Consider the following 15,081-nt stretch of genomic DNA (forward strand, 5'->3'; position numbering starts at 1 on the left):
CTAAGCTTCTTATGCTCTTCATAGCCTCCATTTCCCCCTCTGTAAAACTGGGAATAGCAGCAAGCTAGTGGGGGAAAGTACAACATACAAATCCCAAAGTGACACGTTAGGGGTATTAATCCATTAGTAACAGTAGCAGATACAGGGCTAACGTCAGGGCTTGTCAGGGCCAAGCGCTTGCCGAGGCCCACGCCTCAGGAGCGGCACTACCACCAACCCTTGGAAACACTCAGCCCCTGCTGCTGCGGCTATTCTCCCTTTCCCCCTCTGCCTTTTTGCTTGTATTCGGATTCAGCGAGTGGCAACAGGGACAAGAAGAAAAAGCAGCAGTGTCTCCTCTGGTTTGTCCATACTGGGTGTCCATGCAGTTTAGGCCTAGAAGAGGGCAAGCCTAGAAGTAGTAGTGACACTGGTGAGGAGCAGACCAGTCTCACAGATGCCGCCTTGCCCAATGACCAGGTAAAACCTGGACACAGCACTGGCTGGAGTATCATTTGGCTTTTGCTCTGTAAGACAGAGCACATCTCAGTGGTTCTTTGGACTCTAAGGAAGGAATCCTACGGCCCTAGACAGCGGCTACGCGGCCATAGGATATCTAGTTTTCCGGGAACCAACCTCGGAGCCTGCGTTCCGAGTTCGGTTCCTGGAGAACCAACCTCCGCTCACACCCATGCTGCCTCCAAGGCAGCGCGGAATGCCCCATGCCCTGTCTTCGCAAGAGGAGCATGGAGCGGTCGAAAAGGGGCATTCCCGAGGGCGTTCTAGGGCGGGGAGGGCGGAAATGCCTGTACGACACATCCAGTGTGATTACTACATACTTTTGCCATGGCTCCCGCCTGGGCTGTGTTCATGCCTGTGCGACCTGTCATTTGAGGAGACATTTGCATCAAGGGCTCTGCCAGCACACTGCTTGCATTCCCCTGCATGGTGGGGGTAGAATACTGTATTCTGGTGCCGCGTCCTCTTCCAGCTGCCCCAAGGGATCCATTTATTACATCTCTGAGTGGATGAAATTGCTCTGGAATAAGATCAATTCTCTGGGCTTATGCCCAGAGTCTGTACTAATGATGGAAGCTAAGCAGGCCAGAGCTCTTCTGTCTCAAAGGGTCAGGGATTATGATCTACAAGCTTTAAGTTCTGCAGCGGATAGAACTTGCTCTCCTCTGTTTTTGGGTGCAAATCTGAGTTATGGGCTAGTAGAAGCGAAATATCTCTCAATCCTTAACATTCCCAAATATCGGCATGCATTTACTTTAGCAAGATTTAATGTCTTACCCTCTGCTTGGTTACAAGGGAGGTTTCAGAAAACTAGCCTTTTAGATCGTATATGCCCATGTGGAAGGAATGAAATCAAACCAATTATTCATGTTTTACTTTGCTGCTCCTTTTATATAGAGATTAGAGAGAAATTACTGTCTGATACTAGATCAGATATAAATGTACTTCTCTACTGTTTTAGGACAACAGAGAATAGGGATACAATCAAGGCTTTTGCTAAATTCTTCTTGAATGCTATGAGAATAAGATCTCTACAGAAGTGATTTTACTGTATATTTCCCAAATGTGTTTGTAGACTCTTTGTATTTTTTATGTTCAAAGTCTGGTCAGTGACCGTAATAAAGATGATGATGCCCCTGCTCTGCCCTCCTGCAGCTAGACAGCTGCAATCAGCTGTCTAGCCAAAAATGCAGGGCAGGAGGAACGCAGAGGGAATGATCCCCTCCGTGCTTCTCCTGCCCTGCATTGGATAGGCGGTCGCCTCCGAGTTTGGAGGCGGCCGCCTATCTGAATAGGATTGCGCCCTAAAGGAACTCTTTTTCCCCCAATTCAAATGTTATTTTACTCATCATCCATACATCCAAAGGTTTTTAAAGCTGCCTTATAGGACAAGAGCCTCTCAAGGTGGCTTAAAAACAATACAATAAAACACAACCACAGAATGATACAATTTAAAAACACACTGTAAATATTAAAAACATATAAGAAAGCAAATACCAGCAAACAATAATTCTCATTAACATACCCTATGAAACACTCTTAAGCCCAGCATAAAGAAAATTATTATTAACACTTACATACCACTTTGTCTGCTAAAAAGCCATCGAGACACTGTACAATTTAAAACAATAAGGCCTTCAGACAGTAAAAAACAAAAACATTAAAAAATAGCACAAACATTAAAACTACACATTTTAAAGTGAAATTCTATGCACGTTTAGATGGGAAAAAAGTCCGACAACTCCCAGCATTCCCCATGCTGGCCGAGGAACATTGGGAGTTGTATGATTTTGTCTGTCTAAACATGCACAGGATTGTGTCCTCGAAAGGCTATGTTAAAAAAAAGTGTCTTCACGCCCTTTCTAAAGGCCAAAAAGCTAAAACCAGAAAACTAAAAGCCAAAGTCCTGCATTTCTGCAAGCTGTAATTATAAAATGTATGATTTTATAATTACTGTGGGTTCCTAAGAGGAATAAAAGCTGGAGGAGAGGCAGGTCTTCCAAATATTTCATAAATTAACATGTAATATCTCCCAATTCCTTACACGTCTGTGCGTGTGCATTCATAGGCTGCGTGCTTGACAACTTTCCAGCCAAAAGTAGCGCAGGAAGGATCCCTTCATTCTTCAGGTGGATGTCAAAAGCATTCTTCTGCTGCCTTGTGTGCCTGTTAAATACATTGGAATGGATTTGGTCTGGCATTTATAAATAACTCTGCTGTGTACATGGCTGCCAAGACCGCCCACCACATCGTTGGATGTCCGGAGATGCTTGAGGCTGGACAAGTGCAGAGATGTAAATAGAACCACACCTGGCTATGAAAACCAAGGAAGCAGTTTAATTCCTTCCCCACAGCCACCTGTCTCAAGTGTCCCAGATTGACAGGCACTATACTGACTTGAGCGGACATTTTAAAGCCGCGATCATTTACTTGGGGAGTCCCACACTAGACATGAAGTTAATGGTGTGATGATGCAATGACTAGTTTTTAGACATTTAAGGGAGCAATCCTATGCATGTTTCGACAGAAAAAAGCCCTGCAACTCTCCGCATGGCTGGCTGGGGAATGCTGGGAATTGTAGAGCTTTTTTCTGTCAAAACATGCATAGGATTGCATCCTAAATAGCAACTGCAAGGTATGGTGGGCAATCAGGATTGGGACTGCAGCGCAATCTTTTCCCTTCACATCAGGCATTAAAATCATGCTCCCCAAGTTGCTATTTACCCTGGTAGAGAAGCTTCCACTGGTGCCAGTGGGACTTACTCAGGAGTAAACATGCTTAGGATTGGGCTGTAAAGCTGTCTCACGACAACCCTTGCAATGAACCCCGCTTTTCTATACTTGTCCATGTGCCAGTGCAGCCATATTTAGTGGCTGCCTCTTGTCACAGGGAGGCATTTACTACCTCCAGGACCCAGCTGGTCAGTCCCTCCCTGCTTGATGTTATGAACCAAGAGGGGCAACAGCCGGAGCACCGGCGGGGCCTGTTGTGCATGGCTAAACAAGAGGAAAAGCATCATCAATAAAGAAGACAAAAGAAGGCACAGACCTGCTTATTTATTTATTTTATTTATTTATTGCATTTATACCCCGCCTTTTTTCCTCTTGCAAGGAACCCAAGGCGGCTTACATTATCCTCCTCCTCTCCATTTTATCCTCACAACAACCCTGTGAGGTGGGTTGGGCTGCGAGTCTGTGACTGGCCCAAAGTCATCCAGTGAGCTTCCATGGCCGAGTGGGGACTAGAACCCGGATCTCCCAGCTCCCAGTCCAACACTCTTGCCACTACACCACACTGGCTCTCCTGTATAGCTATCTGTATAGCTGCAAATTTAGCAAGCATTACTGTAATTTAAATAGAAATACATTACAACTCACCATGGTGGGAAGGACTGAGACCTGGTGACCTGTGTGCCTCCCGCTCAGTCTGATGTCCAGCTGCTAACTGTGGCTTCCCAACCTCAAGGCCCCTGCTGCACTTCCTTCTCAGTGTTCTTTATCTTTGAACCGGACTGGGACCGGAGAGGTCTTCAAATAGAGCAGCCTTCCCCAACCGAGATGTGTTGGGCTATCGATGTTGGCTGTGGGATTATGGGAGATGTAGTCCTTCATGTCTGGAGGGCACCAGGTTGGGGAAGGAGAAATAGTGGGTGCCGTTGCACTCACGTCCTGCTTGTGGGTTTCCATTTGGGGAGCTGGTTGGCCACTGTGTGAACAGAATGCTGGACTCTTCTTATATTCTTATGTTCTTTAAATAGTCCTCTAAAGTAGGACAGATGGCCATCCTTTAGGTCACCCTTGTCCAAGAACCCTGTCCACATCCTCAGGCCACAGTACCTGAAATTCATCCAACAAAATAGGACTACTTAGGACTCTGGATCCATCCTTGGATTGAACTGTACCAAAAGTGGTTTCTGGATCAGGCCGAACATGAGCAGTTTTGTCCTCAAAGTGCTTTGCAAACACGTCACACTGGACTGGTTTGCATGATCAAACAAGGGAGAAACATCCCTCAAAAAACACCCCCAGCCACAGGTCATGGGTTATCTGAGGGCTGTTTCCCCCTCAAACAAGCCATGCCGCCCAGGTTTGGATGATGTGACAAGCTGTGTCCGGGCAGGTAATTAGGATAATGGTGCCCAGGACACGCTGGCCCACGCCACCAATTTAAAGAAGCCACTGTGGCTTGTTTTGATCATGCAAACTGGGTCACTGAGTCTCTGAAGATTCCTTCACATCACCTTCTCAGTCAAGTTGGAGAAGGCCCCGAACCACTCTGAGAAATTCCTCTGGACAGCACTGTGAGCATTCAATGGTGTTGGAGAAGTAATATTTCTTTGCTGTGATCGCTACCACAGCATAGGTTTGATGATGAGCTCTTACCCATGTACGGTCAAACTCAGTGCAGGTTTTCTGCCACTTACTAGTTGCTTCATCGTCTTTAGCTCCGTAGTAAACTAGGGAGGTAACTGGACTCTGCCCAGCAGAAAAGGGTGTTCAGGAGCGATTGAGTCAATGCCCTCGTTCAACAGAGTGACCAGGGTTTCAACAGAAGCCCCAGACATACCAACAGGATACGCCTTGAAGGCTTGCAAAATCCCTCAGCTGCCATCACCCTCTGGGGCAGGCCCCATCTTAATAAGACCACCATCCCTGCAGAAGAAAATGGTTGCTTCTAGTCTTGCTATGCAGCAGGAAGTTATTATTTATTTATTTCATTTCATTTCTATACTGCCCAATAGCTGAAGCTCTCTGGGCGGTTCACAAAAATTAAAACCAAAAAGCACACAATAAAACAATATAAAATATGAAAACATTAAAACGTTAAAACCACAATATAACAATACAGCTAGAATAAAACCAAAATAAAACGTAGCAGCAATGCAGAGATTTAAAATACAGATGTAAAACAGCAAAGCTAAAAATCTAGAATTGGATCATGAAAAGGGTGTCAATAAAAATATGTCCAAGGCCACCTCTGTCAGTTCAGGCACGGAGAGCGTTAGACAAGAGCCTTTGCTGGGCCTTCTATTCAGGTGATTCGAATTGCATCTGGCCTGCTCTGTGGCTCAGCTCCCCGTCCCCATCCAAGCTTTGAGGCTGAACATCTGGAGCAGGGTCTGCCCAAAACATTTTGCTTTCTGACAAGATGGCTCCCCTCACCATCCCATTGTACAGAAACCAGCCAGGCTGGCATTTAAATCTTACTTCAACACTGGCTAAGCGACAGCATCTTCCACTGCACCCGAGGGTGGCAGGCTAGCTTTGGGGGCTGTGGCCGCAGGGCAAGCCACACGGCAGGGCGTATACAGCTCTGTCCTCCAACGGTAGGGCCGGCCTTGGTCTGCAGCAGGGAGCCAGCTCTAGTAGCCCAGTTCCCCGCATGATTTAAAACCCTGGTTGCCCTTGCCCATGCTAGCTGGGAATGATGGGAATTGCAGTCCAACACACCAGGTTGGGGAAGGCTGAAGGAGGAATGAATGCCTGAATCTTGAATCTGTTTCTGGTGCCCAGAGCTAGGTACAAATGCTCAAACCTAGAATCCAGCTGGACAGGAAGCCTGCAGAGGAATATGTATTCCTTATAAAGACACCCCCCCACCACCACCCTTGACTCTGCACTGGTGCTGCATCAAGTACCTATGTGGACACAGTTGGGAGAGATCAAACGCTCCCAACTTGTGTATTGGGGTCTCAGTGATATCTATATATCTATATATCTATATAGTCATAGACTGTATAGACATTCTTAGATTCCTGCATTGAGCAGGGGGTTGGACTCAGTGGTCTTATAGGCCCTTCCAACCCTACTATTCTATGATTCTATGATATCAGATCAGCTCCCTCATCCACCATCAAACAGATAATGGTTCATAACAACTAACCTGGCATTAAAAAGCAGCAGCAGCAAGTCTGAAGGTAAGCTGGCAAGGCCACTAGTATTCCTATGGCTTGGGAAAGGCCCAGGAAGGGAGAGCAATAAATATCTGACACCCCTTCCTCTTCCCTTACCTGGCTGGTTGTGCCTCCATTGCCATATCTCCCCCTGCCTGTAATCTCTGCAGTAGGCAATTGCCAGATATTGTAAATTTCAGGGTCTGAAAGGAAACAAGGGATGTTTTTCAAGTAACATGTGTCTACGTTATATGGACTTCTGTTGTGGAAGGCTGTTTTATTTTTCTCCAGCTCAGGTTGTCTATCACTTCATGCTGCAATTCTTTCCACACTTACCTAGGAGTAAACCCCATTGTGTCCAAGTAATCATGCATAGGATTGCAGTATGCACGAGTCTGAGACAGGCCCGTAGCCAGCCTAATCGTTCGGGGGGGGGGGGACTGTCAAAAAAGTAGGGCGGGCAGCAGTTCATCTGATTTGCAGGCCTTTTAAAGACAGCACTGTAAACTGTTATTTCTTTGTAAAAAATTTTTGGGGGGGCAGCCCCCTGAACCCCCTGGCTACAGGCCTGGTCTGAGATTTTTTTGCCAGGGGTGAGCAATGTGTGACATTCCAGATGTTTTGGCCTACAACTCCCAGTCAATGGTGATGGAGTTGTAGGCCAAAACATCTGGAGGGCCACAAGCTGCCCACCCCTGCCTTGTGCCATAATAAGCTTGCTAGTCTTTAAGGTGCTATGAAGCTTTTTGTTACGATTGCACTGTCAGACTGAAGGTGAGGAAACCCACTGTTCAAAGCTCTCCCATGTAAAACGAGCAAACAACAAAATGAAACCAACTCCCCGCATGTAGAAAATTGGCATAACAGAGAATGATTCTAGCCCAGACCTCTCCCTGCTGTGCTAGTTTTCTACTTGCAAGGCATTTAAAAAATGTGAGGGGGGCATTAAAAATGTCATCCCCCATCTTAGGCCTCTACTACTTGGGTTGGCGTCATGTGCAGACCGAGCCCTGCTCGCCCTGAACCACTAAGAGCTGAACTCCACCCCACAGACTCGTTCTGGTTCCAAAATGGCGCTCAAGCTGCATATGCCCTATATGGCCCCCTTCCCAAACCGTCCGTGCAGTTCCCACAGCTGGCCGCCAGGGGGATCTCCCACAGGATTCCCTCCCGGTTCCCTTTGTTGGCAACAGGAGCCCAGGGGGAAAGGGAAAGAGCAAGGGGCTTAGCGCCTGAGGGGCGAGACTTCCGGTTCTCTCCTGCAGCTGGAGGATCCTCCATGTGCGGGGCGAGCCGAATAGAAAGCCGTTCAAGTGGACACTTAATTAAAGGCGCAATCCTACGCATGTTTAGACCAAAAAAAAACCCCTCCTACAGCTCCCAGCATCCCCCAGCCAGACTTCTTTCTGTCTAAATATGCATAGGATTGCACTCTTATGCAGGTAGGCTTAGAGCCTCATTTTCGTAGCCGTGGCTTGGAATAATAACGCCCTCTGTGTTAGAAAGGAGGGGGGGCAAAAGCACCTCGCGAGGATGGCAGCATCCTGCTCTGCTGTGCCGCGAAATGCCCCAGTGACAAGCAGGGATGCAATATATGGAGTGATGTGGAGGAGAAAGGCTTCTCCTGTGGAATTTCTAGGCCGGAAAAGTTGAGAGAGAGAGAGAGAGAGAGGAGACACCACGGGAGTGTAATTTTCCAGGCTGGCTTTGGCCCCCTCTACTTCAACCGCTTCCCACCACTCTCGCCCCGGGCAACAGAGAGGATTTCTCACGGGAACCGGACGTGAGTCCTGCAGAGGGCGGTCCCTTTGTACTACGTCTCTTCGGAGGAGGAGAGAAGGCGGGGGGAAGAGGAGCGACCTCCTGTGGCGCGTCGCCGGCGCTGCTGGTTGGCCGGGCGGCTGCGCATGCGCGCTGTCGGGAGCACAAGCGCCTGCCTCGTACCGACAGAGGCTGCGGCGGCGGCGCGAGCGGCGCCCTGGTCCTGGCGCGCGCGCGCTCGCTCGCGGACGCGACCCCCCCCCCGGCGGCTCGACTCTCCCCGCCCGCACCCCGCTAGGCTCGGGGCGACGCCCGCGTGGATGGGATGGAAGCGGGCCCCTCGGGAGCAGGTACCTGCAGGCGTGAGAAGGAATGCAAGGGGGGGTCTTGGAAGGGGGATGCAATAGGTTGGGGGGCGTAGGGGAGCTGGTGCAGTGGAGAGGAGGGGGCTGCGAGCGTCTTGGAAAGGTGGGCAGTCGTCTGCTCTTGTGTGTATTTGGGCTCGTATGGGGTGGGCCCCACTAGGTTCGGGGGCTTAGGGGGAGCAAGTGCAGTTGAGGGGAAGGGGCTGAGAGCGAAGAGGGGGCTGCGAGGGGACAGCGGGCGTTGTGGAAAGGTGGGTGTCTTCTGCTCTGTGTGTATTTGGGCTCATATGGGGTGGGCCCCACTAGGTTCGGGGGCTTAGGGGGAGCAAGTGCAGTTGAGGGGAAGGGGCTGAGAGCGAAGAGGGGGCTGCGAGGGGACAGCGGGCGTTGTGGAAAGGTGGGTGTCTTCTGCTCTGTGTGTATTTGGGCTCATATGGGGTGGGCCCCACTAGGTTCGGGGGCTTAGGGGGAGCAAGTGCAGTTGAGGGGAAGGGGCTGAGAGCGAAGAGGGGGCTGCGAGGGGACAGCGGGCGTTGTGGAAAGGTGGGTGTCTTCTGCTCTGTGTGTATTTGGGCTCATATGGGGTGGGCCCCACTAGGTTCGGGGGCTTAGGGGGAGCAAGTGCAGTTGAGGGGAAGGGGCTGAGAGCGAAGAGTGGGCTGCGAGGGGACAGCGGGCGTCGTGGAAAGGTGGGTGTCTTCTGCTCTGTGTGTATTTGGACTCGTATGGGGGGCCCCCACTAGGTTCGGGGGCTTAGGGGGAGCAAGTGCAGTTGAGGGGAAGGGGCTGAGAGCGAAGATGGGGCTGCGAGGGGACAGCGGGCATCGTGGAAAGGTGGGTGTCTTCTGCTCTGTGTGTATTTGGGCTCATATGAGGTGGGCCCCACTAGGTTTGGGGGCTTAGGGGGAGCAAGTGCAGTTGAGGGGAAGGGGCTGAGAGCGAAGAGGGGGCTGCGAGGGGACAGCGGGCGTCGTGGAAAGGTGGGTGTCTTCTGCTCTGTGTGTATTTGGTCTCATATGGGGTGGGCCCCACTAGGTTCGGGGGCTTAGGGGGAGCAAGTGCAGTTGAGGGGAAGGGGCTGAGAGCGAAGAGGGGGCTGCGAGGGGACAGCGGGCATCTTGGAAAGGTGGGTGTCTTCTGCTCTGTGTGTATTTGGACTCGTATGGGGGGCCCCCACTAGGTTCGGGGGCTTAGGGGGAGCAAGTGCAGTTGAGGGGAAGGGGCTGAGAGCGAAGATGGGGCTGCGAGGGGACAGCGGGCATCGTGGAAAGGTGGGTGTCTTCTGCTCTGTGTGTATTTGGGCTCATATGAGGTGGGCCCCACTAGGTTTGGGGGCTTAGGGGGAGCAAGTGCAGTTGAGGGGAAGGGGCTGAGAGCGAAGAGGGGGCTGCGAGGGGACAGCGGGCGTCGTGGAAAGGTGGGTGTCTTCTGCTCTGTGTGTATTTGGGCTCATGGGGTGGGCCCCACTAGGTTCGGGGGCTTAGGGGGAGCAAGTGCAGTTGAGGGGAAGGGGCTGAGAGCGAAGAGTGGGCTGCGAGGGGACAGCGGGCGTCGTGGAAAGGTGGGTGTCTTCTGCTCTGTGTGTATTTGGGCTCATGGGGTGGGCCCCACTAGGTTCAGGGGCTTAGGGGGAGCAAGTGCAGTTGAGGGGAAGGGGCTGAGAGCGAAGAGGGGGCTGCGAGGGGACAGCGGGCGTCGTGGAAAGGTGGGTGTCTTCTGCTCTGTGTGTATTTGGGCTCATGGGGTGGGCCCCACTAGGTTCGGGGGCTTAGGGGGAGCAAGTGCAGTTGAGGGGAAGGGGCTGAGAGCGAAGAGTGGGCTGCGAGGGGACAGCGGGCGTCGTGGAAAGGTGGGTGTCTTCTGCTCTGTGTGTATTTGGGCTCATGGGGTGGGCCCCACTAGGTTCGGGGGCTTAGGGGGAGCAAGTGCAGTTGAGGGGAAGGGGCTGAGAGCGAAGAGGGGGCTGCGAGGGGACAGCGGGCGTCGTGGAAAGGTGGGTGTCTTCTGCTCTGTGTGTATTTGGGCTCATGGGGTGGGCCCCACTAGGTTCGGGGGCTTAGGGGGAGCAAGTGCAGTTGAGGGGAAGGGGCTGAGAGCGAAGAGGGGGCTGCGAGGGGACAGCGGGCGTCGTGGAAAGGTGGGGAGTCTTCTGCTCTGTGTGTATTTGGACTCGTATGGGGTGGGCCCCACTAGGTTCGGGGGCTTAGGGGGAGCAAGTGCAGTTGAGGGGAAGGGGCTGAGAGCGAAGAGTGGGCTGCGAGGGGACAGCGGGCGTCGTGGAAAGGTGGGGAGTCTTCTGCTCTGTGTGTATTTGGACTCGTATGGGGGGGCCCCACTAGGTTCGGGGGCTTAGGGGGAGCAAGTGCAGTTGAGGGGAAGGGGCTGAGAGCGAAGAGGGGGCTGCGAGGGGACAGCGGGCGTCGTGGAAAGGTGGGTGTCTTCTGCTCTGTGTGTATTTGGGCTCATATGGGGTGGGCCTCACTAGGTTCGGGGGCTTAGGGGGAGCAAGTGCAGTTGAGGGGAGGGAGCGGAGAGCAGAGAGGGGTGTCTGCCAAGGGACAATGGGGAGGAGTGCAACGGGGGCTCTTGGAAGAGTGGGCTGTGGTGGGGGATGCAATAGGTTTAGGGGCGCAAGTGCAATGGAGAACGTGCTTGAGAGCCAGGAGAGGCCTGCCAAGAAAGTGGAGGGGGGATTTTTGGAATGGGGGGCACTGTCTTTGTGCGTTTGGGAGGGGGCTTTGTATGTGGTGAGGTTCAGTGGGCAGGAGGGCTTATGGGATCAAAGGAGGGGGGCCTAAGAGCTGCCAAGGGCCGGGGTGGAGGCTGCCGTGGGAGTCTTGGAAGGGGGCTTGCAGTGTGTGTTGGGGGGGCAGTGCTGTGGGGATGAACATGGGTGGGGGCAGTGCAAGAGGGAGGGCCTGGGTGGGAGCGTGTGCTGTCGAAGGAACTGGGGGAGGGGAGCAAATGGGAAGCCATGGGAGTTTTGTAAGGGAACCTGTGGTGGGAAGGTAGTAGGGATTGGGGCCGCATGAAATCGAGCGGAGTGGAGGGAGGGTCATGTGTGATGGGGACAGTGGGGGGTGAGGGTTTGGGCATGCAGGTGCTGTTGAGATGAGGGGGTCGGGAGCAAAGGGGAAGGGGCATCGTTGCGTGGGCAGAAGTTAAGGGGACGCAGAGGCAGATTGGGGAAGCGGGGGTCAAGCTGCTTTCATAGGGGGCTCCTCACCTGGGGAAAGGAAAGGGGTGCAGGAGGAAACTGGCAGGGAGCAGATGAATGCAGCAAGGGAGAAGCTGAGAATAAACGTGGACCCCCTCCCAGCACCAAAAAGAAAGGGCAGGTGGGGGGACCCCCAGCCTATGCCAAGGGGTTGAGCATGTAGGGTGGAAACCAGGGGAGGGTGACCTTAAGGTGGGCTTCATATGCAAAGAGAAGCAATGGGGGAGGGGTGGCTGGCTGGCTGTCCTGCAGAGGGGCTGAAGAGCTTTCCTGTTTTCCACCCCACATGCTTGGAAAGGCCGCACTCCGCGAGAGACGGATCCTGAGACGTGCCCGGAGATAGAGTTCTGATGGGTGTTCAAGTGGAGGCCAGGGAGGAACCTCTCTGGGGCACTTGAACGCAAGGTGTGTGTGCGCGCATGGGATGGCAGGAGACTGGCGGGAAGCTGTGGGTGCCGCTTCCCTGGGGACTGCTCGGAGAGAGTTGTCCTTGAGAGGGGGTGTTGCAGGATAAAGGCGGAGACAGGCTCTGCAGAATCTGGCCCTGGCTCCGAATGAAAGGGTGAAATGGCTTTTGGCAGTGAGTTGCAAAGGAGAGATGCGGAGAATGAGACTTTTCCGGTTGTGGGGGCAGCCCCATGGGATGGGGGCGTCTGCTTCTGGGCGCATCATCCCTGAGCCCTGCCTCCGGGGGTATGAAGGGGGAGCTCCCCCTTGCCTTGGGTCTGTGGGTTGGGAGGTTTCTCTAAGGCGGGGGAGCTCGTAGGTTTAAAGTGTAGCCAATTCAGGAGCGAAATTGATTTGGGGGTGGGGAGTGCCTGGCTGACCCTCTTGCTTTGCACTTTCTAAAAGGTGAGTGAGAAAGTAGCAAGTGGCCTGAGGCGGCATCTGGGTAGAGGGGAAATGCCGGGTCTTTACATAGATGGCATTTTGCAAGGATGCTCCCCGCTGTTCCATTGAGTTTGGGGGAATCATTGCTGGGGGGGGGGGGTAGTGTTGGTGGAGAAACACAGGAGACTGCATTCATTCACAGCCTGCTCCCCTCTTGTATCCCAGGGAAGCTGGGGATTGAGATCTGAGCCGCAGAGCGTGTCTGAAGGGGGAGGGAGCAGCAGGATAACGATCCCTTGTTAGGACAAGGGGAGCCAAGGAGCAGCTGGGTGGCTGTTGGTTCTCCCCCCCCACTCCCTCCAGGCAGAGCAAAGAGGTTTATGCTGGGGGGGTGGGGGAGATGCATGCTGCGTGAGTTTCCCAGGCAGCTTTGGTCAGCCAGGGGAAGCCATTCTCTACTGTTTTGTGTATCCAAGGAGTGTCCCATAGGAGACTTACTCAAACCGATCTGATGGGTGTTGTGTTCCCTCCTCCCCTTATCACCTTTTAAAAATGACAGCACACCCTGCCTTCAGGCTTCCTTTAAATGGACTCTTCTCCCCAGCCCCTCCCCATGCTTCCACTTCGATGGGAAAGAGAAGAATACTTAAGTTTTCTGAAGTATTTTCAGATGGTTTAAAAAAATTTTTTTCCATAGTACAATCTACTGTTAGTTTAATTTCTAGAGAGGGGTAGGTTGGTACTTATTAAACACTTGTAAAGGGCTTTGTGATCTTTAACTTCCTTGTCTTTGCAGTTGTTGCCCTGTGAGGCCCTGCTATTTGCAGATGAGGATCTTGGATTGGCCTGGAGTGACGTACCTGTGGCCACTTGAGGTGTCTGTGGCAGACAGGGATGTTACTAGGCCTGGCCCTGTGGGGCTTTGGCCCCTAATCTATTTCCGAGGGCCACAGATCTATTCCACAGAGCCCTGAGTGTCCGCTGCTGCCAAGGAAAGGTTTTTTTCTCAGCTGAATTGCCCTGCAGGAAGCAGTTTTCAAGGGGGATGCAGCCAAGGAGGGAAAGATGAACTCTCCCCTTCCCACATGCTGCAACACACGTAGGCCTCAAAAAAAATTCTTCCCTTGCATGGCAATTAAGCTGAAAAAAAGACTTTGGGAGAGTTTGGGATGATCTGGGCCTGGATGCAAATTAATTGAAGAGTTTATTTTATTTGGGATTATTTGGATGAGAAATTAATTGGCTGGCTTTGCCTCCTGTGAAATCCTAGTAATTATTTCTAAATTTCATATATAGATATAAAGTAGCATATGCAGTTATTAGGGCCGCGGTGGCTTAGTGGTTAAGACGCTGAACTGCAGACTGGGAAGTCGGCAGGACAGCAGTTCGAGACCCGAGTGCTGCGTGACGGAGTGAGCTCCCGTCTTCAGTCCCAGCTTCTGCCAACCGAGCAGTTCGAAAGCAAGGAATTGCAAGGAGATAAATAGGTACCGCCTCGGCAGGAAAGGCAACAGCGTTCCGTCCACCTCGGTGTTGAGTCATGCCAGCCACATGACCACAGAAGCGTCTTCGGACAGCGCTGGCTCTTCGGCTTAGAAATGGGGATGAGCACCGCACCCTAGAGTCGGACACGACCGGTTGGGGACACTTTTACCTTTTTTTTATGCAGTTATTATGGAGATTTGTATCCTATGGACTTGGGGTGCCAATCTTTTAAGTTCTTAGCAGTGCCCCTGGGCAGAGACAAGACTTCATCTTGGGTATCTGAGATCTAAGTCTTGTCCTTTATCCAGTAACTTCCTGGGCAAGTTGGCTGCAGGAGGATGGGGTTTGCTGACCCACCTGTTGACAACTTCCACATGGTGGTTCTTCCTGGAGCAGGTCAGCTGTGTGTTAGAAGGCAAATGTTTACCAGTGTTCTTACAATTAAGTCACAGGCCAAAATTGCAGGCTTGTTTGTTCAGATTTTGGTTGCAGTTTGCAGAAATACACCCAGAAATTATTTGTGTGATGAAAGCCATTGGACCGGTTCACACAACATGACAGCCCACTGTGGGCTGTTTAACCCATGGTGAACTTGTGGTATGTGTGAGTGCATGTGGTCACTGTTGTGCATATCCAGTCCCTGCTCAGGAGTTGTAGTGTCATGTGAACCCAGCAAGGATGGGCTGTGCGAAGCTTAAAGAACCTTTGTATAACCCTAGAACACATCATCCATGCTGGTGGGGGTTGGATATGCAAAGTAGCACTTGCAGGTGCCACAGCTCATCATGGGTCAAATAACCCATGATGAGCCACGCCATGTCATCTGCGTCATATCAGTATATTGGAAGGGCTTGTAACCACATCTCTCTAGAAGCTGTGTATGTGTCTGATCTGCTTTGCAGTTAATGTGAATTAATAAAGGCAGTGGCTGGGAGCATGTCTGTGCCCTGAATCAGTGTAGGCTGGACTTGGTGGGCAAGGATCCCAGACCACAGTGGATGTGTCTCTGAGGAAAACCTCTGCGCAGCAC

The 15,081-nt window shown here is 52.0% G+C and overlaps 1 protein-coding gene across 4 annotated transcripts in view; it reads left to right on the top strand.

The window, feature by feature from the left end:
- The first annotated feature begins 8,299 nt into the window (after positions 1 to 8,299).
- The window catches only part of LOC146338138 (protein argonaute-1), a 76,490-nt gene continuing 69,708 nt past the window's right edge, over positions 8,300 to 15,081 (top strand). The window contains exon 1 of one of the 4 annotated variants that reach the window (XR_014785169.1): positions 8,300 to 8,503. Coding sequence is in view for 3 of the 4 variants with exons in the window: in XM_084816002.1 (XP_084672128.1) it covers positions 8,479 to 8,503 (25 nt within the window). In the remaining variant the exon portion in view is untranslated. The remainder of the gene's footprint in view (positions 8,504 to 15,081) is intronic. The other 3 variants (XM_084816002.1, XM_084816004.1, XM_084816003.1) reach the window with 3 other exon arrangements.

The sequence above is a fragment of the Heloderma suspectum genome, chromosome 10, assembly GCF_057233095.1.
Source record: "Heloderma suspectum isolate Gila_16-S chromosome 10, 16-S_ref, whole genome shotgun sequence".
NCBI classification, from domain to species: Eukaryota; Metazoa; Chordata; class Lepidosauria; order Squamata; family Helodermatidae; genus Heloderma; species Heloderma suspectum.